We start from the raw sequence: 24610 nt of genomic DNA, 5'->3' as shown, positions 1-24610 counted from the left end.
TAACCAACTGTAATTTCAAGGAGAGTATTTTTTAGACCAGACATAACATATTCCTGTGTAAGAAGAAAAAAATCTACACAAAACTTCTGTTTTCAGCCTAGCAAAGCTCAGAATAGTAGCTATACTGTAACAACAGACAAGGAGAGGGCTGTGTGCAAACATTTGTTGTCATAACAACCCTAGCACGAACACATTTAAATAGTTGGAAGACTATTTACAACATTAATCAATTTGGACTGTAAGGCAACGTACGATACAACCTAACTGTGCACTTACATGTTAGACCAATAAGGCAAATTTAATAGAATAGAGATGGGAAACAGTTTAAAAACAGATGAAAAAATTATAAAAATAAAAACAAAATAAGCAAACAAAATGGTAAGTTAAGTTGCACTGGCTGAGCACACAAAACAACATGTATAAGTTGTCACCAGGCATGTTCTGCGAAACTTATGTCTTCACTAAAAACAACCAGCTCTTCCTGGTTAACCTGCATGCTGCAAACCTTTAAGAATCTACAGCATCAATCTCATTTACAATACTAGGAGATATTTTATGCTTTCCTAACTGGAATGGAACCAAACAACATTCCTGTTGGACATAAAAAGTTGACAATGCCACAGCTGAATGTGTTAAGTTTAATGTGCAACTATACTAACCCCAACTGCATGTCCAACCCTGTGATAAAGCACTAAGCCACAAAAAGATAAAACATAAAAAGGAATTAAAAAAGCATAATTGTGCCCAACTCAATTCTGCTTTAAATCATTAAAGAACTACTTCACCACACAAAACTGTCCATCCAACAGAATTTATTCCTTTTCAATTTAACAGCCTTAATCAACTAAGCACTTCAATTGATCATTGACAAAGAGCAGAAAGATATTTCCCTGCAGGGCAACAAATTGTTTCTGTTCCCATATGATTTGGTCTTGTCACGGTTGTGTTACTGCACCCTTTGCTTCCAAGCTTGGTAATCATTAGTTGTTCTCACGCAACCTTGCCAAATCAGAGATCTGCAGCACATGGGGACAATTTTTAAGCTTGCGTGAGAGTTTGTGAAATGACACGTGTGTGCGTGTCTTTTGCTCATTGTTCTTGTGTAATACAATTTCTTATAATAATCTGCTGTATTTCAAGGAATTTAAAGAAAATGGAAAACACACAGGTCATTGGCAAGGCATAAACTAGAGTCAAACCATTCATGAGGTCATTCTCTGACCATTATGCAATAAGCTAGGATGGTCTAATGACCTCTCATTTAAAGCTCTATGCTAAGAGCTCCTGTTTGTCAGGTCAAATTTGTTAATTTAAACCAGGGGTGTCCAATCCTGATCCTGAAGGGCCACTATCCTGCATGTTTTAGACATTTCCCTGCTCTTCAAGTTCTACAGAAGCCTGGTAATCACTCAGTCATTCAAATCCAGTGTGTCACAGCAGAGAAACATCTAAAACATGCAGGATAGTGGCTCTCCAGGACCAGGATTGGACACCACTGATTTAAGATGGTCCCTAAAATCTTATCTCTAAGACAAGTTGAGAGTAACATCCTTTAATTATCAAATAACTGAAAAAAGTACAGCAGAAGGAAGATTATTCATTTAGAGTGGAAACATTTAACATAATTTATACAGCAAGCTCAGGAGTACATTAACTATCAAGCAAAGACGCACATTTGTAATTCACAATAAATTGACTGCTAAAAGTAAAAAAGGAAAATTCTGCAGCCAAACCACACTGTTAGCAGCTTAACATTTACAGAGGATTGAAGAACACCAGTCAAAGTGATACATGTGCTTAATACAATACGGCTGCACATAGAGAACGTGAAGATTATGCACAACTCAGTCAGATGGCACTTAAGATTTTAACTTGCATATTCATACTGAATATGTTTACTTTGGAATCGTGTAAAAAATGAAAAGTTGTATATTTCTTACCTATGTAATACGTGAAGCAGTCTGCCATGTTGCACAGCGCAGAAAGACCCCGCAGTGGCTCGAGAGAGGGTCCTTTATATCCACTGAATAACTTGCCAACAGGGGAGACAGAAAAAAACTTCAACATTAAAAACCAAATGTATAGAAAGCCAACAACTATGTTTATACACACAAAGTTAACTCATTCAAGTTTAAGGGTCTATTGCAGGTTCCTGTTCAACTAACCACCACCAAATTAGAATGCAGTTTAAATTTACAATTGAAATGTTTAACTTTTTAAGATAAATTCCCTTTTAATAATAATAATCCCAATATGGATAATTAGTGGGGGAGCCTGGTTGTATGTGATGGAATAGTTGAGAGCAGTTTATGTTAAATTGAGTCCCTTGAGTGTCCTACAGTCCGTCTGTGGTCTTCTAGCTCAATGACACTATTTGTACACCAGTGGCAGATCAAGAGCAACGTATAACCAGTTACAGGGATCCCTATTAATCTTTATACCTTAATTAAGCACATGTGTCACAAATAGTTGATCATCTGCACGACTTCCCACCAGCAAACATAAATATTAAGTCGTATTTGGTACATTGTGGCCATTTTAAAGAAAGATTTGTGTTTTAAAGGTGAATACACCATAAAATGTTAGACACTTTGCAAAAGAAAAAACTGTCCACATTTCAAACAGTCTATTTGACCTGACCATATGTCAAATCATAGAAATGTAGCTTCAAAAAACATTCACATCTTGACATAACTCTGCAACTTAAACTCAAAGACAATGAGCCAGTTATTGCACTGCACTGACATGTTAGATCAATATGGTGGTTATGGCAATATATGGAAATAAGGAACTTCTAGCATGCTCAAAGGTTACAGAGTCTAGCTTGGTTTATAGCAAAATGAGTCCTCATTACCTATAAATATAGCACTGAGCCTTTCTCACGTGGGCAGCAGCTCTGTCTCCATTTGACACAGTTTGACAAGATAAATCCTAAAATATATCCCATTTATATTTTTCGACAGGCATTTGTCTGTCAGGAAGCGACAGAGGTGGAAGAGCAATGCTCAGCTTTGTCAGTGTTGCAAACAAGCTCCAAATGAAAAAGACAGCATTTGCATATGAATAAAATAAAAAAGACAAAAGGCAGCTCTTTGTAGGTATGGGTCTTTGAGAGAATATCAACATGTAAAAGTAGAAAGTGCAGCTTAACAAACAGAAAATCAGTTTTTAGTCAGCTTTATTTTATTTTACAATTTTAACTTTAAACACAGCATTGTTCCGACAGTGCTGAACTCTATCAAAATGTGGCACAGACTTATTTAAGTCACACTGTAGTATTTAGTTTGGTACTCAACCCAGTTTTAGAAGAGCCATGTTTTCTGTATGATGTTCTCATAAAAAGAGGTTACATAAAAACAATTCTGAAAGAGCAAGCCATGGGCAACCTACCAATACTTGGGCAACAAAACAACTATGTCATTTTGTCATCTCAGTGTTTATTACACAGGTCTGAGTCCAGCCAAAAATGAATGCAAATTATTTAGAAAACAAACAGCTTTGTCAGTGGAGCTGCTGTGGAACTACATCTGGATGTTACTATATGCTAATGCAGATGTTATAGTCTGAGATTTTGTATCTCATCTTAGTCTTTTACTTCCAGATGTTTAAAAAAATCTTGAGAAAAGGGAACATACAAAGCACTGAAACAAGCGACTTTCTTGTGGTTGGAACTGAGCGTCTATTGAATGAAAGTGTTGATTATCTGTATTTGTGCATAAACACCACTGCTGTCACCTTGGAAGAGATGACACATCAATGTTCACAACTTCTTTACACTGCCCCCCAGTGGGGAAAAAATAAATTGAGGATTACAAAGAATATATTAAGTTATCAAGGTCAAATGCTTTTATTTTGCTTCAATAAAAAGTTACAAATTGAGAAATACTGTAAGGTTTGATGTGCAGGAAAATCACTAAGAAGAATAAAGCTCAACATTCAAAGTAGACATTAAAATGAGCTTCACCCACAAGCTGTCAGAAGCAGGAAAAATATAGATTTTACCAAAATAAAACTTAACTTTACACAAATATACATGTTTTTACATAAGAGTGATGGACCCATCTTAGTCTGTTTTTGTGGAAAAGCATTTATTCCCTCCATGATTTGATTAGTCAGTGATCAACAGTGTGAGTGAATAAGCACGCATGCAGAATGAAGATTAGAGGAATAAAGAACCAGACAGAAGAACTCGAAAACTGGGATTTTTCTAACGCAGAGACAACCAAGTACTCTTTGTCAGTCACGTTGCTATAGCAACTGTGCCTTGAATACAGAGACACATTCTCTAGATATTTCTCAGTGGGATAACATCACGACAGTCACATGCTGGCAATGTCTCGCACAGCACGTACTAGCAAAGATAAAATGACAAACAAAGACCAGAACACATTCATTCCTGCACGTGCAGCTCACAACTGAAAATAACTGAAACTTGATGATTTTAGAGATATGAATATACCATTCACCATTTTAGACTGAAAATGGGATAATGTTTGACTCTGTCAGCCTCACTAAGTTGACTGGAAACTCAAAAACTTTATGGGACAAGATGACAAATGTCCAGCAGTTTGAAAGTAATGCTTTTCAGTGTCTTTTTATGCTAAACGTGGTGTACAGCTACCATTTTCTATTTTTAAAACCACTCACTAGAAAGATAAACATCAATTGTTTTATTACAAAGAAATGAACAACTGAGAAACACTGTGTTCTTGTGAGAACAGGTTGTGTTCAAGTCAACAACAACACACTGAAAAACATCCTCCACAAGCAGCACTGCAGTATCTAAGGGACGCACTGGTTTGAAACAAACCCCATCTCGAAAGAAAAAGCCAAATGCAACCCTCAAAACCCTAAAACCTGACATAAACCGATGCCCAGAAGGTCCCATTTTAATTGTGTGAAGTTAACTGGTCAGTGTTAATCTTTAACAAAAAGTCAAGTGTGCCATCTGTTTTACAAAAACCTCTAAAACTCAGTAGAGATAATTTACTTTAAGAAAATTAAAGGCCAAGCATTTCTAAGGACATCATCATTTTAGGAGAAAAGTGAGGCTCTTTGTGAGGAATGCTTATTTTATGCAAAAACTTTGCTAATGCTCTTTTGCAATCTTTCATATTCATTTATTTAAGGGTGGGAGGGAGGCAAATAACTTTGAAAATAGAACTAGTATACATTTAAAACTAAAATTATTCACACAATTATGTAGCATTTGCATTAACATTATTACCACTAGCTTGACTACTGTTGGAAAAAGGTGAAACAATAAAGTTTAACAATACTCAAACAGGTTAATCTCCTGGTGGAAGAACTAATTACAAAGCTGTACCAGTCTTATGTAATAACTTTACTGAAAATTCAATTCAGTAAATGTTTTAAACTGAGAAGAATACTGTTCTGTTTGCAAACAAACAGGTATCATGCTGTGAGCACTGTGGATGCATGCATACCAAAACCAAATCATTTAGCATGGCAGCCATCATCCGTGTAGCTGTTTATTATAAAACCATCAAACACGGCCATGTTTGGGCCTAGCTCGGCTGGTGTCATCCTCTGATTTGAAAAACAGGAGGAGCATTTTCCATCACATAACTATTATTGGGTAACACGCCAAAATATTTTGATTACTTACCTCGGCGGCTTTGGTAAATCCCGACCTGAGGCAGCGTGCTTCTACCTGCGCAGGTGTTCTGAATGAGCCCAATTAGCAGCCAAACAGGACTTGCAAATATTATGAAGACATTTTCTAAAATTTAACCCATGTCAAACTGTTGTTAAAGAACCGAAGATGTCGCCTCAAGTTTTTTGTTTTTTTTCTTTGATGATCGGAAGTAAAATCACTCCTGATAAAAGTGATCAAAATTATGAAATAAGGAAAAAGAAAAAAAAAAAAAAAAAACAACCCAGCAATGTAATAGCCATATGACTTTAACACAATACGAAAAAAATGTATGAAATAATAATTCAAGTTTTAAAATGTGTGATTAATGTGATGATGTGAAATATACTAATGAGACAGTTGAATGTCAAAATAAATATGTAGGTTTAATCACAGTACAGGAGATTAAACAAAATAATCTTTAAGAGAAGAACGTTAAAAGGCTTCCTCAACTGTAAGTACTTTTTTTTTGACAACATCAAAACAGTTACCTTAAGCTAACTATGGTTAAAATATAAACAAAGTTGGTCAGCTTTTAAATGTTGTTTTTACTAGATGAGGTAATGTAAACTCGTATTTTGATGTACATTAGTAAATTGTAAATTTAACAACTTTTCCCCATGATTGTTTGAGTCATGGAGAAAAAAAGTGAAAGCCTGGAGAAACAGAAAAATAATTTTGGGATTATTCAGTGACTAGTACGTAAAGCCTTTTGTGAACTTTAAAATTTTAAGTAACTCCAGTCTTTTGCGGCCTTTTACTATAAATTGTGTACTTCCTGTCCAAAGGCTGGTGAGTGTATTTTAGGCTTGAAGGAAAATTCCCACAGTTGATGAAATACTGTGTAGAACATCGTAGTTCTCAGAAATAAATGAGTAAAATGTCATTTTCTAGTAATAGAAACTTAGATCTTTCTCATTGGACTTACTGGAAGTGGTAAAATGTGGTCAGTGTAAAATCCTAAAAACATGTTAAACTGGTAAAAATGAACAAGTCTCATAATTAATGTTTCCTCAACAGGTATTATTCTCAATAAAGTGTCAAGCCAGAGACATGTTTGTTTCACAATTACATGTTAAAATACTTTAGACAAAGAGTAACACCTTATGCAGAATAAGAAAACAGTTTTATTTCATATTTTTGTAGTTTGTTCTTTTCAGATGTTCTTAAACCATTTTTTGAACAATGTAAATGAAAAAGCAAAAATGTTATTTCAAGTTTAATTCACCACATTTGAATGCAGTCAGGCTTTAGAGCCAGAGGGACACAAATTGTACTGCTTTTTATGAGTAATTTTGTTTTACCAGAAGTATATGCAGCTCAACTGGACAATATTAATTATTTGTACATTAATAATTTCATGATTAATTTGTCTCGTTTTAGCCTGAGGAAGTTTGAATCAAATTATCAGAGGCTAGACTGTACCCCATCAGCAGGTAATAATTTTTGACTCCAGTCAAACCATTTCGAAGTGCAATCTTTCATTTTGTGGTTGGAACGAAGCAGGTGTTGTTGCATGTGACGACTCACATGGAGCTGCACCTGAGTTGTTGGCCAAATGTGAGATCTTTGAACACATCGCCTCACGGGTTCGAGTGTGGAGTTTGCACGTTCTCCCAGTGCACGCATGGGTTTTTTCCACAGGTACTGACCAAACACATGCATGTTAGGTTAACTGACAACTCTAAATTGTCCCTAGGTGTAAGTGAAAGCATGAATGGTTGTCTGTCAGTTTGAGTTTCGACCTGCCCAGGGTGTATCCTGTCTCTTGCATAGTGTCCACTGGATATAGGCACCAGTTCCTCTGTGACTATATATAATAAGTTTTACACTTTTACAAAAAAAATGCATTATTGCATGTTTTTATAAACAAATAAGAGACTCCTTTTTAACAAAATGGAGCTGTTAAACCAAAAAGGCCGTCTACACATTAGTGTTTGAAGAAGACACATAAAACTTAGCATTGTGTTGGGGAACATAAAAACACTGGCCAGAGAAGGTATTACATGATAAACTAGGAATGAAGTTTCAGTACTTGGTGTAGTTTGCTTGGAAATTTGGCCTGGGAAAATTTCTGATCTTCATTTCCTGTGTAGAGCTGAGAAAACCCTCCAATGCAGCTTTATCAAGAACTGGATTCTGGGATCTGTTCATGGTGCCATTATTATATCCCAAAACACAAATCAACCAAAATTTTATGACCACAGATACGTAGAGTGAGTGATGCAGCTCTTTTTTCCCCAACTCAATGTTTCACTGGAAAAACATGCATCCTGGAAGAATATGGATATTACTTTGACTGTAGATATTGTGTAGACCTTTTTGCAGCTGAGTCACAGCTCCTACATTCATCTTTCACCCGAACAGCCTCCACTTCAAATTCTGCAAAAATGCTTAGGAACGAGTTAAAAAAGCATAACAAAGAGTCTGAGTTGTTTATTAAGCCTCCAGTCTCTCAAATATTATTTTAATGGACTCTGACAATAGCTGTGTGAAGCAAACCACACAAACCTACAACCAACATGGTCCAATTTCTGACTAACATTTTGGTACCACATACTTTAAGACACTCTTGCTCTGTCCATGCTTAAACAAGTCAGAGCTGTTTTGTATTAGGTGGATAGTCATGATGTCATGGCTGACTGGTGAATTTAATTGCAAATCAGCAGATAACAGGTGTGCCCAGTTAAACCATTATGTAAAATTAACTTAAATTTTATTTCACTATCCTCTAATGAATTGTAACACTGCTAAGATATGTGCAGCTAACTTAAATTGTCTGATTAATTAAAAAAAACGGCAACAACTTTGAGCTGCTTTTGGTGTGTCATTAGGTGTGCTAGTTTAGCAGCAAATCCCAAATGTGTGAACATATCAACATCAGATTTCCTGCCTTGTATGGGTAAAAACAGAAAGTGTTGCTGCTTCTGAAGAGGGAGTGAGTCATTGCTCTTTCTTTTGCCTTAGACATTTCACGGGAAACTCCTCGTCTTCTAGTGTAAATAAAAAAAGGCATTTCCAGAGCGTCACTCATGCAGACCTATTTTTAATTCAATTTCAATTCATTTTTTTATGTAGCGCTGAGTCACAACAAAAATTGTCTCAGTGCACTGTACAAAACCATTCACATACATTATAAAAGCCATTTAGTAAAGGTTATCTATCTAAGAAAGCCAGCGGATTGTGCTGAATCTTCACTTCGTTTCAGTCTCCCATCCTAAGCAGCACACTGGCAACAGTGGAAAAGAAAAGTTCCTTTAAACTGGAAGAAACCTCCAGCAGAACCAGAACCAGCCTCAGGATGGGCAGCCATCTACCTCGGTCATCTAGGGTTTGAGAGGGCAGGAAAGAGACACAGACAAACAGAATGACTGGTCCAGGTGTAGTTTCCATTGAAAGAAAGACATAGAAAAACACGTTAATGATAGAAATAATTACAAATATAAACATGGAGAGTAGAGCGAGTAAAGTCAGCAGCAGAGTGAGGGAACGTGGTCAGTTTGTCCATTACTAAAGGATAGCTCAGGAAACCCAACCCTAACTTTCATTATAACTCTGGCAGCAGCATTTTAGATCAACTGAAGACTTTTTAAAGAGTTTTTGGACACCCAGATAATAAAGAATTACAACAGTCCAGCCTAGACGTGATAAATGCATGGACCGGTTTTCCTGCATCATTTTGAGACAAGATGTTTCTAATTTTAGTAATATTAGGCAGGTGGAGAAAACATTGTTAATCATGGTAACATTTTTAATGTGGGGGTTAAAAGACAGCTGTCTAATAACTTTACCTCATGGAAGCATATATGAATTAAAGAGCATCGGTCAAAGCACTGATAGTAGCACTGTTGCCTCACAGGAAGGAAGTTTCTGGTTTGATTCTCAGCTGGGGACTTACTATGTGAAGTTTGCATGTTCTCCCTGTTTATGTGTTTTCATAGAGTCTGACTTCCTCCTACAGTCCTAATGCATACATGGTTAACCAGTGAGTTGTTAGTATATGCATGCATGGCTGTTTCTCTTGTGTTGAACTGGTGTCTTGTTTTAGATGTAGCCCCCCTCCAGGCTCCAGCCCACAGGCAACCATGCAATCTGTTTACAGCTTATTAAACACAAATGTTTCTGCTGCCAAACACAACTGAATAAAGAAATGTGACACTGATATCAGACAATGTCATATCAAATCCTTTAGTTATTCTGCATTTTAACTCTGTGAAAAGAAGAACCGTATCCTAACAGATAACCCTACGACTTTCTCAGATTCCACAAACACACGTGGTGTTTTTGAACAGATGGGAGATCCCTCTGCAACTTTCCATTCTTTTTTCCCATTAAGACAAAAACTTTTGAGCACTACCCGGACTGTGACTCAAGTCCACCTTATGACCTGTTATCATAAACCAGGAAGCAAGTTCATTCCTCTGTATTCTCTGAAAAGGATGTCAGATCCAGGATTTTGTATCTAATATATCCTCCTATTTTAAGATGCCTCATAAATTATATGTCCTGTTAAATGCGTCACAGGAAGGCCTATGCAGACTCCTTCTAACATGTCACAGTGCGCACACGCACACACACACACACACACACACACATACACATACATAACCTATATTAGTAACATTCTTGTAGGTGTCCTGCCAAGAGTGAGCCAGTAAGGAAGCGTAGGCAAGTTCATTATTTGTCCAACAAAAATTTGGCATTAGAAGATGTTATTTTTTCCTTGTATGTATTATTGGATAGAGCTGTTTCTGTTTTTTATTTTAGCTTTTTAGCATTAACTTCAAACTGATGAGTTACTTAGCAATCTTCTTCATGAGAATCACACAAAAGTCTCTCAGAAACAAACAACACTATTAAGCACTGAGCTAATGTTTGTGCTAAATCAACTATCTTTAAGATACTCCTTTAAAACTCCCTGCAGTGAGCTTGTATGACTCCATTCTGTCATTTCAGCCAGCATGTCCAAGCAAAGTACAGAACCCTTGGGAGTGGCTTAATTTAAACTGCTCCACTGTTTATAGATATAAGCTGATTGTATAGCAAGTCTAGTCTGTGTTTATTTAGGCCTTGGCCCTGTGTGGAAATGGTAATTGGTGTGAGTAAGAGGGACGTATTGGACTGGTGTTGACATCCTGGAGACTATTAGCGAGACCACAGAGCGGGCTGGTGCAGTATCAGAGAGATGAGCTCATCTTTTCCGTTCCCTGAACTGAGGCTGTGGGGAAGAACTGGGGTTTCACAGGGGGGCATGTAACTCTGAATAGGGTTCGAGGTTAGAGAATAAAGCATAACAGTGTTTGTTTTTTCACTGGTGCAACAGAAAATCAAGCTGTGGGAAGTCAATAATTCAGTTTAATATTTGTATATACACTGACCTCTGACACTGTTAACGATTCTTTTGACTGGCTATAGCACACACTCACTGACAGCCCCATCAGCTCACCAACATACGGTATTAAAAAGCTTTATTATACAGTGAAACTGTTGAGTACTGTGAAGTTTTAGCTCCCATCTTTTCTATTATGAACACTAGGCAGTATTGGGCAGCTAAGATTATAGCAGATCCCTCTCACCCTGGACATGCACTGTTTCAGATGCTTCTTTCTGGCAGGAGCTTGAGGTCCATCAGGAACCAAACCTCAAGACACATTTTTCCCACATCTGCTGTGTGTTCATCAGAAAATCCCCCTCACTCCTTTTGGACTTAGACAATAAATGTCTATTATCTAATGTTGCACTGCTCTGTTCACTTTGTCACATTTGTATTTTCTTGTATATAGTCATTTTCCTTGTATATATGTTCTTTTTTATACTCATTTACTTGGTATATCTTTGCATTTGCTCCTATTATTCAATGCCTGAAGCCAAAAGTAAATTCTTCATAGCTTTATAATGCAGTGTATATCTACTTGGCAACAAATGAAGCAATCTTCAATCTTCTTCAATTAAGCTCAAATTAGTGTCGTCATTTAACCAATCAAGGCAAAGTTACTTATAGATGTACTCTCAGCCCTCCCAGCATCATCAAGTAATCAGGATGTGGGTCCTAATTACTCAGAAAGCCTTGATGCTTGGTGTGGTATGTATATGTCTGGTACATGTGAGCCTCCTAGGGCAGCAAGAGGAGTAATGGCAAAGAGGTGTGCCTGTATGGTGGTACTAACAGACAGAGAGAGCATCGTGTGTGGCTGGACAGCACGTAGGCACACAACACAGCACCCTGCCATTGACACGCCTTATCTACGTGCCTTCTCCCGCCACGGAGCAGAATGTTGTTATGGTTATAGTGCACTCACTGCTGCCATTCAGTGGGTGAGTGTTTGCCGACGTACATTTAATGACTGCTGGCTAATCATCACTCTTCATCAGGGCACTTTGGCTATGGGGAGTGATGGAGTGGGGAGGTTTGCAAATATTTTCCTCTTTGATGGTCTGCAGGAAATGGCTGGAGGAGGACTTGGGATGTGAGACGTGACAGTTGCAACATGAGCTCAGGGAAATCCCAGCATAAGGATGACGTTTGCTGCGTGGCATCTTAGTTCAAAAACACGTTTTTGTTGACATTTGATTTTAGATGTACTCCACGCGTGCAGAAAAGTTGTTGTGTGAGCTGCTCTGTTGATTTTTGGATAGATCAAAGTCAGCAGCACATTTAAATTGATTTTTATAGACAGATGGAAAACAAACAAACGGACAAACAAAAAACTGTTGTCCAAAGAGTTTTACAGTTAGGGACACGTGTCACCATCGTCTGTAGTCTGACTTGTGATGGGCTTCAGCTACATAGTCTCTCTGCAGGCCTGTGAGCTGATAGTCATGTGATAATGAAGTAATTTTTCAATTATTTTAATGATTATTTATTTGCTCGTTCAATGCAAATACTGAGCAACTAATAATTTCTGAGCTCAAGCTATTTTGTTATGAACATGAGAAAAAATATTTCAGCTTTCTCATTAGAAATAAGTTTGTTATTTTGATTTATTAATTAACTTAATTGTTTTATTTTGATTGACTTACAAAATGCTTTGGCACCCACTGTTGCCAACACAGAGGAACAAACACAACACGTGCAGAGAAGTCACAAGGAAGCTGAGGTTTACGTGAAAATGGAGGCTGGAACTAGAACACATTTGATGTATGATCATGGATTCAGAAACCTGAAATGGCATCACCCTCCTCTCCCTGTGGCTCCTCGCTTGCCTCATCAAACAGTGTTCCTCTGCTATAAGCAACTTTCCATTTCTAACTGTATTCGAAGAGCACCAGCGATGACCCAGTTGAGTTTGTCTGGTGGGTTCTGCTGTTTGTATAAACAGTGTTATGCCTGCAAATAGATGCAACACTGCGTCTGTGAAAAAGAAGCAGGTTAGAGCAACACTGCACCCTACAGGCAACAGGCAGGAGCAAAGGTGGAGAAAAAGTAGGTCAGAAGAAGGGAGGTGAGGGTGTTTGTCAGTGGGTGGAGACGATTGAATAAAAATCCAAAGAAGGTGATTGGAGATGAGCAGAAAGATATACTGGTAAAGATAAAAAAGAACAAAAGTCTTTTCATTTGATGACTTTTACATTTTTTAATAAAAAGAAAATGCCTATTTTAAACACTGTTTTGCAATTGGCAAGGAAAAATAGAATGTACCAATAATGAGAGTATTCTTGCCCAGAGTTTATTTCTGAAATGTAAGTGGTGTCTATCTAAATGCCAAACGCTCTCAGGAGAGAGTGTTTTACTGTGATAAGAACCTGGAATGTGCAGCACTGTGCTTGAATGTGACAGTGATATAAAATGTCATCACTGTCACTGCAGAGCTCAAGTTTATAGTTTAAACTCAAACGTATTGTCATCAACATGTTCTGTCACACCATACATACAGGAGCTGTTTAAAGATTTAAAATAGGACTGACATTATTATTCAATTTTATCTGACAATTAATGATCAAATAATTGTGACTAGGTTGTTGTTTGTTTTTCACACTTTGAATATGAAAACAATATAACAATATATACATATATATATAAAAAATTCCCTTCTCACCCTCCGCGGGTGGTCTTTGTTTCATCCTCTGAGCTCGGGTCCTCTACCAGAGGCCTGGGAGCTTGAGGGTTCTGCGCAGTATCTTGGCTGTGCCTAGAACTGCACATTTCTGGACTGAGATGTCTGATGTTGTTCCTGGGAACAACATCTGTTGTAGCCACTGCTCCAGTTTGGGGGTGACTGCCCCTAGGGCCCCGATGACCACAGTATCCAGTCTGGGTCCTTAGGCAAGACCCTTTGAGTTACTGCCTACCTCATACCATGAGAGAAATAAATATGAATCACATGCCGGCTCAGATGTTGCCCGGCCAAACAAGGTCTGTGTCAGGTGCTGGGGAACCAGAGCACCCTGATGAAAAATGGGCTACTGGAACAAGACGGAGGACCCTAGTCAGAGAGGTTACATGCAAAGAATGCTGGAACAATGGTTACTTTGACATCCCCAGTCAACCCTGACTGCCAAACAACTAGTAGCTCAGTGTTCCAATATCCACAAACGGCAACTACTATCACAACTTGAGATTGACGAGGTGCAACACAAATGCTATGGCAAGGGGGAGGAGCCAGGATGCCAGGTTAGAGGGGCCTGTATGCAGCCCCAATGAACGAACCATCTAAACAGCCACTGACCTGAGAGATAGAATTGTAGCCCGGATGGGCAGTAGACAACCCCGATGCCAATTACATGGAAGATGTGAATGCAGCACTGAGAACAATTCCCACCACCACCATAACGCAAACCAATGAGCTGATGACTCAGCATCAGTGATCCTGGAGATGCTTGGCTATAAGAGGATGCTTGGCAACCATGAAATTCGATATATATATATATATGTGTGTGGGGGGGGGGGAAACATTAACCTTTTTAATTTTGTGGCAAGCGCCTAACACCAAACAGGTGAAAAAGTGAATAAGAGTGAATAAGATGCTGAATGTTATAGGCACTACCTTTAGGTAAAAAGCAGACAACATCAATTATCTGTGTATTATTTAGTATCTTGGGTTTATAGAGAGTTTAACCTGTATTTGTAAACCAGCTTGTTATGATGTCTTTGTTAAAGTAATATGTTTTAATATTTTTAAGCAAAATGCATGAAGACATAACATATCACGCTTGGAGAAAAGATGATTGAGTGCCACAGATTATGTTGCAATTTCACATAGAAAAGACCAAACAGGAAGTTTGACATTCAGAAATAGAAGTTGTTAAAATTAGCTAAGATTGCTTTTGTTAGTGGTTTTTTATTTAAATATAAGAGCAATTATCTAAATTTAGACATTTATCAATGCTCAGCTGTACAAGAAATTTTGGTTTATTAAAAAGTCATCAAATTCATAATGTTTTCTGCTTTTATTTTATTTCATACTCCTCCACTAGATAGGTTAGCAGTAAGTCAGGTACAAAATAATTTTATATATTTTTACATATATATATATATATATATTTCCTATAGATCAGCAGCATTGATGGAAGTTAAGAGAATAGACAAGTATCTGCATCTTTTCAGTATGTCTGCCATTATTATTTTTATTGAACACTAGATGGCAGCACAGGAAATATATGTTTATTTCCAAAGTGATATAACCAGAGGTGAGGGGGAAATAAGGAATTAATTATTAGATAGAGCAAGACATAAATTTAAGAATAGTTTTTAATCAGGCCTAAACATAAATTGAAAAGTTTCAGGTGTATTGTCTTCTGTTTTATATGTGGAAAAAACAATATCCTTGTAGAAAAATTGATTAATATGTCACTTTTATAAGCATATTTTCACCAGCACAGGTTAAATAAAAAACAGTTCAGCAACATAAAGTATCATAATGGAAAAGATTTAATTCATTCATCTGTTTGTTTGTCCATCACAGGATCAGAACAGAGGCATTCAAGGCAGCCAACCACACACATCTACTCTCATACCTGAAGTCAGCTCAGGTGTTCAACCACACAAAAAAAAGAGTTTAAATCAGGTAAGATTCTCCAGCAAAGCATGTGTCATATAAATAGATTAAAACATGCTGTTAAAACAAACTGTTAATTTATTCGGTTAGCTCCTCTTATAGTTCAGGGTTTCAGTTGTAGCTTTTAAAATAATTTAAAAATCTCTGACAAATGATCTAAGTCTACCCACAGGCTCATGTAGTTTAAAAAGGGAAAACAATAAATAAAGTGAGAAACCACAGAGCCTTACAACTCTTAAAAATAATATCTTGTTCTCCCAAAACACCAGCAGATGGCAGGATTTGTTTAGCTTTTTCCTGGGAACTGATTAATTTAGCTTAGCTTAGCCAGAGGTGGGTAGAAAGAAGACTTTTAGGCATCCAAATTTTGAAGGCAGATTGTAATTACCGTGGTAAAACAAGATCAGAGGCGCTCATAGGTAAAAATAGCAGAGTGTCGTCAGAAGCTTCAGGATGCTTTCATTACTGTGTCAGAAGCAGCACTTTGGACCAAAACAACTGAGTTCAGTTTCTCAGTTACTATAAAAAGATCATTAGTCACCTTAAAGAGTACAAATTTACAACTGTGATGCTAACCCAAACCTAAACCTTCTGTGGAAATTATTACATTTTCTATTAAACTGTTTCTTGAGTGTGTGTGTTGTAAAATCAGTTCATTTTTTAGTTGTAGTAGTAATGCAAGTATGATAGGGAATTATGGACATATTTTTAAAATCATTACCTAAACAAGCACAGTTGCCTCTCAGCAAGAAGGTTGCAGGTTGACCTCCTGACCTTTACTGGCCTTTCTCCAACTACTCTCCTCCCACAGACCAAAACCATGCGTGTGAGGTTAATTTATAACTCTAAAATGGTCCCTAGGTGACCAGCTCAGCTTCCCCGCAACCCAGAAAGCAAACAGCGGGTAAAAAGAAAATGGATGGATAATATAGAAAAAAATATACAAATAAAAACTTGCTTTTATGTTTTAAGATTCCAGCAAAATTTTGCAACTCATTTATTCTAAATGTTTTTATTTTGTTTTGTTTTTAATTTGTCCTTTATAATTTTTTTATATAATTATAATTAATTTTAGAAGTTTGCTTTTTAAGTTTGCTTTTTAAAATGTTGTCAAGTTTTGTACATTTACAACTGATGTTAAAACAACAAAAATATATTTACAATAACATTTATTTCTTATTCAGAATTAAAACTAGTTTTTTTAACAAAACTCAAATTTACTGAAATATTACATGTGTTTTTAAGTAGATATGATAAACTACTAGAATACTAATATAGCATAATCCATTTTCTTTACCCGTTTCGCCTATCTCCAGCCAGTATATCATTATGCTTGTATTAATTTACATTAAGGAATCAAACACTGTTGTTTACTACCAACAATATTGTAGCCAGTTATGAAACATATTGGACTAAAAACAAAACAGACAAAAAAGCTTACTGTGTCTGTTCTAATATGTTTCCAGTCATTTTAATCTTTTCATATATGAAAATACTTTCTTTGTTTCTGGACTCTTTTTATTTTCTTTTGCATACCCGCATAAACCTTCTTCCCTGTAGCCTCTCATAGAAAATTAATCTGCACACACACACACACACACACACACACACACACACACACACACACTTCCTCCCAGGGGCTAGTCTGTTGGTTGCAGCTGTAGCCTGCGTTGCTTTGACGTCACACTGATCAATCCTGTTCCCAGTGCAGCGGGTAAGCACACAGACAGAAAAAAAAGGCTGCTGAGTGAAACAGACTGTCAGAGAAGGTAAGGTGGGAGGGAACTGGGCGGGGGGAGGAGAGAATGAGAGGGCAGTGTGAAACCACAGTGATATTCCGTGCAGGGCAGGACGCAGAGAGGCACGCACTATCAGCTGCTACAGAAGTGATCACTGTACAGGACTCTGCAGGGCAGATTTTTTTAGGCAGCATTGAATGTGCATCTGTTCTAATCGTGGGATGTTACATGAAGTACTCTCCCATATATTTCTTCCTTGTGGTCAAGTAATTAATGTCATTCACCGCTGGGCAGACTTGGCTCACTGCACTGACATAAGGTAGGGTGGAAGGAAGGGTGTTTGCTACATTTGTGCAATTTTGTGTTTACTCTGTACATGTCTTTTGGCATTTTCAGTGCCTCTCTTTGCATGCGTAAACATGTCTGTATATGTAGTTATTGCTCAGTTACTTGTCAAGCAAGAAAGCTTACTAATGCACCGTCTTCTTGGCTCATAGTGTCAGGAGATTCAAGCTGTAAGCCATGTGACTCCACAAAGAGCTTCAGGGATTGGCTGAGGTCATCTGTGACCTCAGCATGCAGCCTCTGTCCCTCCTCACAAACACACACATGAAATCCTCCCTCCCTTCCCTCTCTCTCAGTCTCTCCACCTCCCTACCTTCCCTCCCTGCCTCTGTTTTTTTTTTTTTTACTTCAGCTAGCTTTTTCTCCACTGCTCAGCATCCTCGGCTGTGTGTAGGTTAGAGCCACCGCCGCCGCAGCAGCAGCAGCAGCAGCAGCAGCAGCAGCAGCAGCAGCAGCAGCAGCAGCAGTTGCTGTAGCAGCATCCATGGCTTCAACCTGAGCTCATATCAGCACGTAGCCTGGCCCCTGCCCCTCCTCTCTCCTGGTGTTTTCCTCCCTCTTATCCTTGCGTGCTGGTTGACAGGCGGCGTCTGGGGGGTGTTAGAGGCTCTCATTTAGCCAGGGCGTTAGCCACAAGCGCACAGCTGCTCTTCTGCCCATCAAATCCACTGTCTTATCTGTAACCGGGGGCTTCTTCTCTTCTCCCCCTCCTCATACGTCCTGCTTTCATTTCAGGCTCCTTGGAGATAGAGGAATGCAAATCTGCAACCATGATGGAAGGTAAGATTTTTTTTATTATTATTATTTTATTATACTGTTTTTTTCCCCCTCCCTTAATAAATAGGGTAATCCTTCCTTATTTCCTTGTCCTACAGTGTCTCATGCGCTGACAAGACTGAACATTGTGTGTGTTTGGGAGGTTCAAATGTTGTATAATACCCAGTTATTTTGATCCTATACATTTCAATGACTTGCATGTTGTTCCTAGGAAAGGACACAGCCACAGAATGTCTACCACAGAGGCACAATGGCGAGGCTAATTGAAGCATGTACCTTTTGTGAATGTGTGTATGTATGTGGTAGGGGGGGGGGGTGCATATGTCTGAGTGCCCCCCACTCCCATTTTTCGCTTCCTACCGTGGAGGATTATTTGGATTTTTTGTGCAGAACGGCTTACATGCCCAGCTGGCTCGCTTGTATAAATTCTCTTTGTATGATGTGCACTGAAATGCATGCTCTGTGCTCACACTACTGTCACATTGAACTTGGTGTTCTCATGAGAACTGGGTGTCTTTAGGTTCATTCCCTGCACCCCGTAGTTGAAGTTACCCATTTCTGTTGGATACAGCAGTAATAAAGAGGATCATTTTGGTATGATGTCCCTTTAATTGATGACATCATCAGAGGCAGGCCGGTGAGATCAGGATGAATCCCTACGGCTCTGCAGCTGGCATATGAAACCCTCAACCCATCTGTCCCATTTATCTTTTGTTTTCTGTTTTTTTTTTTAATATTTCAAGACATTTTATATTCAGTCGTTATCTGTTATTCATATCACCTGAACAAAGTGAAGATGTTTTTTTTTTATCAACCTTGAATTATGTAAGAATTCATGGGGAAAGATTTGATGCTGCAAATATAAACGTATCAGTCAAACATCATGGTCATTGCTTACCATCTGTTTAGAAGTATATCTTCTTGATGGATTTTGACATTCAGAGCTGTTTATTGTGCTACATTTAACACATAAACTTAGCATTATTGTGCCCAGGAAGAATCTTATTAGCAGGTTGTCTGGTTGAGTGTGGTTGCTTAGGAATTAGTGGATGTAGTTGCTTTCTGCTCATTTCTTGTGTAGAAAAAAGCTGATAGATTCACAGAGAATTCCTTATTTAGAACTTTACTGAAACTGTGGTTTCAATAAGTTGGGTTTTCTGAAATGCATCGATGTATTTTATTCACAGTACACTGACTGTCCTAATCCACTTTGCTGGTTTTCATGTCTACAGGATTTGCTTCAGACATTTCATAGCACTTTGCCCAAATTATAGCACTAATAATAATGTTTGAGATAAACTGATGTGATCACTCAACTAAGTGGTCTTGTAGATCTGTTGAACTCACAAGTCATGTTGAAAGTTTTATTTGTACAACACCATAATTTGGACCATTTGGCATTTCCATCCTGATGTTTTTCATCACTGACTTGATGTGGAAAGTTTGTGTTCTGGCTGATACATCAACACTTTTCTGAAGTGTTCGGTTGTGCTGTAATTTCAGGCTGTAATGGAAAAGGCTAAAGTTAGCCAAGCAGAACAGAGTAGGTTGTAATGACAGCAGTTATCAGCAGCATCACTGTGAGTTAAACACCAATATGCAACAATAAACCACTCAGTTCAGATTTTCTGATAGGTATATGCTCTTTCTGTCTTACACACACATTACAATCATTTTCAAGAAGCTTGTGTTGTTTATGAAGGTATACAGTGACAGCACAATACTTGTCTGAGAACTACTGTTTACTTGTGTGTTTGTCTTGGTCACATTTCTCCCCTGCTGGGGCACAGCTATATTTACAGTATTGATAAAATTATTGCTCAGTTTTGGTTAATGATCCAAAATCACAAAAGCAGAGCTGCCAGTTCAGTGTAATTCTTCTATTTGACAGTGCAAAGTTTTTTTTCAATATAAGCCTTCCAACTTCATCTCTAAAGTGGAAAATAATGACTTAATTAGTTGTTCCTCCACTTCCTGCAAGTGTGCTGTCTTGTCACTGACTGCATTTGTCAAGAGCCAGGTTGTTAAGTAACAGATGCAGGAGGAAAAGCAGACTGTAAATGCTTCCCTTCCATTAGCATGGCTAGTACAAGCTTAGCATAGACTGCGTTACGGTAGGATTACAGTCAGGTGTTAAAATTGCATGCTAATCCTTGTTAGCTCTGCTTTTTAAAGCCCAAGGCCGTAACCAACATGGTAGTCTCTTACTGACACACAAGGCTAAAAGACGTGGGTAGGTTAATTAATTTTAATTAACAGTGGAAGAGGTGAGCAACCTCCTTCTCGTCCTTCTAACACCTCCTTCCTTCCAGCCTTGTCATATTGAGTAATGCTGTAAAATAAGGCTCCTAATGTTATTACTTCACCTTTAACTAATGGTAACTTAAGTTAGCTACTTTTTACTTTGTGCTGGGATTTTGACAACATTTAGTAACTAGTAGGTTACTGCTTGTTTTTGTCTCATTTTTTAGGCTTTTATTTGAAAGTTAGTCATATTTAGTTCTGTTTATCTGACTTAATGTAACTTCTTGTGTTTTGAAAAACAGTACACACTAATTTACAATTATTTTAAAAACATAAGTTAAAGCGCAGCAGAAAATGCTAAAATTACCTCGAACTGTGTAGAGGTATAATATATGATTGCAGAATTCAAAGTATATGGTATTTTGGAATTTGATGTTATTTGAGGTGTGAATCCTGTCTAAACTTTTTTGTATTCATGAGAACCTATATTTGATTCTGCTCAAATATGTGTTTATATTTCTCTCACACTCTAAAGTGCTGTTAAATATAACTTGGTAGTGTATTAGGTAAATGAATTGTTTCCTATTTTTAACTTTCATCTACTCAGTTTAGTATTAGTAGTTTGACTAGATAAAATGTAAACTAGCCATGCAATTGGATGATATAACTTGATATAACTGATATAAAATCCCTTTTCAGGGATTTTGATTTGAATTGTTATGGTTTGCATCTGTTATATTTCAAATGCTTTACCGACAGTGTGACTTTTCTTCTTGAGCTAAGATAAAAACTTCTTCTTGTATTATTTAGAAAAAATAACCCATCAACATTCAATATGCTTAGTACTCTGATATTTTCTCATGCACCCCAGAGCCAAAATGCTTTGCACTTTGTACATGCTTATGTTTCCAGAGAAAAGTCTTCTAAATTCTAATGACCTGATGGCATTTCCTGTGGCTCTACCCTAGAAGAACAGTATAGTCTGAACACTGATAAGGCTAAAACAATAAAAACATCAGAATGTAAACATTTTGAGGGTTAAATGGAAGAGGAGGGCCTACCATAGACACTTCCTGGGCTTTCGACACATAGTCTTGTTAATCCTCCTTACTAACAGTAGGAATTAGACTGTCTCGCTGAGCTTGCTTGGCTGAAACTTGGATAAACCCTGAACTGGAATGTGCAAAGCAGAGAGCCATATGGTGGGCTTTACTTTATTTCTTTAACAATCTGTTAGCTGAATTTACTTGAAATTATATATTATTTCTTTTCAAATGATGAATAAAGCTTAAAGTTCCTCAAACAGTACATTAAAATTTCTTAGTACAGTGTTGGAAATTATTTAAGTTCTGAATACCTCTGTGTGTCAATTGATGACACAACTTTAGCTGCTGACTCAGCTTTTAACATCATTTGTGCATTAATACTATCTTTTTAGTTGTTTTTTTGCAGAACCATCATAGCATTGCTGCTTGTAAAGTAAGACATGATTGTTGTTTGTGAGTCTGATACAAGGACTTCATTTTACCATTGATCTGTTGCTGTACAAATCTCTGTTTATAAACCAGATAGAGTTTAAAATTATTTCTGGCTGCACAAATCCAGATGTTGAACTAAACTCAATCAGCATCATAACAGTGACTAGATTTATTTTTAAATGAAAGTGCTTCTTTTCTGTTACTTATTTCCCTTTAGGTTGTATTTGTACCACAGTTTGAAAAATATGGCAGTGGACATGATTTCCAGAAAAGTCAGACAAATGACAGCTTGTTGTGTAGACTTGATTCCTTTAGCTGCATCCCAAAAACATGCCACAGATAACACAGTTTGACAGGCATAAAGTATTTTTGCAGCAACAATAAGTTTGCCAAAGAGCTCTTAGCTAAATACTTAGCAAACTGTAGATAGATCAAGAGAGGAACTGGATGCATCTCTCAGATCTTTTCTTTTTTCTTTTGCTATTATAGTTTTGAGCCACTTCTTCTTTTATCATCTACCTTTCTGTTTCCTTGTTTTTTTTTCTATTTTGCTTCAGGACAAACTGAGTGCTGAAATACTAAAACCTTTAGCTAAAAAAAAACTTAAAACCCTTGAAAACTGCTGTTCAAGCACATTTAAAAATGCAAGAACATCTGTCTTAATAGAAGCAAATATAAAAAAAAGCTTTGGACGTAACTATATAGTTTATAATTTCTACATGTTTACAGAACTTGGTTTCAACAGCATGGTTATAATCATTGCAATCAATTTTCTGTTATTTTGAAATTTAATGTCATAGACAAAATACTGAAGATTGTAACTGGAGACATACATTTTTGATTTACCTGTTGCACTAATAAATACCAGACAAATATCACTGACATGCTAAGATTTCTTTTGTATTTGTGGTCTAGCTATAAAACAAACAAACCAAAAAAAAAGCTTTAGAGTATAGTTACTTTGAGAAGATTTGGGCTGTTTATTGAGTTTTCAATTCCTTATGTCACTCTTAAATTTTACCTGAGAATTCAAATTCATTTTGTGTGAAAATATGTACTGTATTGCCTGTTCAGAAATGTTATTATACCATAAAAATGAGGTTCAGTGACATGCAAATCTCAATAAATGTGTCTCATAGTTAACTCTGCTCATTTTCTACCTTCATCCTTTGTTTTTGTTTTTATTTTTCAACACATTTGTACTGTAATTCTTTCATCAGCATAAACATTAGTATTCAGAAGTGCAGCACATTTTGTTATTGAGGTTAAAGAGTTGGTAATGGTACAATGTATGTTTCCTTTTGCACTCTGTTCTGCTACAGTATGTGCTCCTCCCCAGCCCAGATCCAAACTAATAATCGGAAGTCTTGTCATTGGTCCAAACACATAAATCATGTGGGCAGCTGCATTTGAATCAGAGTTTTTCTGCCTACCAGCAAATTTATGATGATGTGAAACAGGGCAAAATACCACGGATAAACATGAAATAAATGTTACATTTCTGCTCTCCCTCAAAATGTATTTATTTTTTGTAAATCCACACATAAATTAGGTGTTTTAATAAGGGCAATTTGGTGGGGAAGCGCAGTTGTTTTGTTGCAAAGCTGTAACACAAAGTATTCACATCCATCGTTGGATTTCTGACATTTTCTGGTGTAATTAAAGGGAGTTTTTGGTGTAGCCCACACACAGTTAAAACCACAGGGATGGAAACAGTAACAGCAGCTGGATTTAGTGTTGGTAAGACATTTCTGAACTGAATGCCCAGTGTTTAACAGTGAATACAGCAAGTATGAGCACTGGCTGTTGCTAGGCATTGTGTCTTAAGTGGAATATGTTCAAAGAATGGGAAGCTAATAGACAACTTCTGATGTCAGGACTCTGGTGCCTGTATGAGTCATTCATATTTTCTAATAATAGCAGAAGTGTGAGCGTAGATGCTAACACGACCGTAAACAATGCTGTTAGGAGATACAGTATATGTGAATTTGTGTTGGGTCATTAGTGTGTGTCTCATTAACAACAGGGAGTTTATAGTTAAGCTTCCTCAACAAGGTTAGCAGGGGCAGAGAAGAGAGGAGAGGGTGAAGAGGAAGAAAGCAAAATGAGCCTTCTTGTACTTGTTAACATCATATTTAGGTCTAATCCTGTTTTACCCCTTACCCCTAATACTTAGCCCGATTTCTCCAATCTGCATATTTACACCATGGAGATTTTTCAGAGGCACACTTCAGAGCTTTTAAAAGATTTTCCTAGAAAGTTTTTAATCCAGTGTGAACAGAAATAATTTATGCTGTGCATGTTTACTAGCATGTGGCTAACAACACAGATATTTGTTTACAGCTTATTATATTGAACAATAACAGTAAATTAGTT

The 24610-nt window shown here is 37.2% G+C and overlaps 1 protein-coding gene across 3 annotated transcripts in view; it reads left to right on the top strand.

Annotated features, from left to right (window-relative positions):
- Positions 1 to 17396: 17396 nt before the first annotated feature.
- The window catches only part of sgip1a (SH3GL interacting endocytic adaptor 1a), a 51734-nt gene continuing 44520 nt past the window's right edge, over positions 17397 to 24610 (top strand). The window contains exons 1-2 of one of the 3 annotated variants that reach the window (XM_037974071.1): positions 17397 to 17420; positions 18471 to 18515. In XM_037974071.1, coding sequence (XP_037829999.1) covers positions 18506 to 18515 — 10 coding nt within the window. In that variant the 5' untranslated portion in view covers positions 17397 to 17420; positions 18471 to 18505. Of the gene's footprint in view, positions 17421 to 17469; positions 17710 to 17887; positions 18516 to 24610 lie in introns of those variants that run through there. The other 2 variants (XM_037974069.1, XM_037974070.1) reach the window with 2 other exon arrangements.

Source organism: Kryptolebias marmoratus, linkage group LG24 (genome assembly GCF_001649575.2).
Source record: "Kryptolebias marmoratus isolate JLee-2015 linkage group LG24, ASM164957v2, whole genome shotgun sequence".
Lineage (NCBI taxonomy): Eukaryota > Metazoa > Chordata > Actinopteri > Cyprinodontiformes > Rivulidae > Kryptolebias > Kryptolebias marmoratus.
The sequence above is the reverse complement of the archived record's forward strand: the minus strand, read 5'-3'. Positions and strand labels throughout refer to the sequence as shown.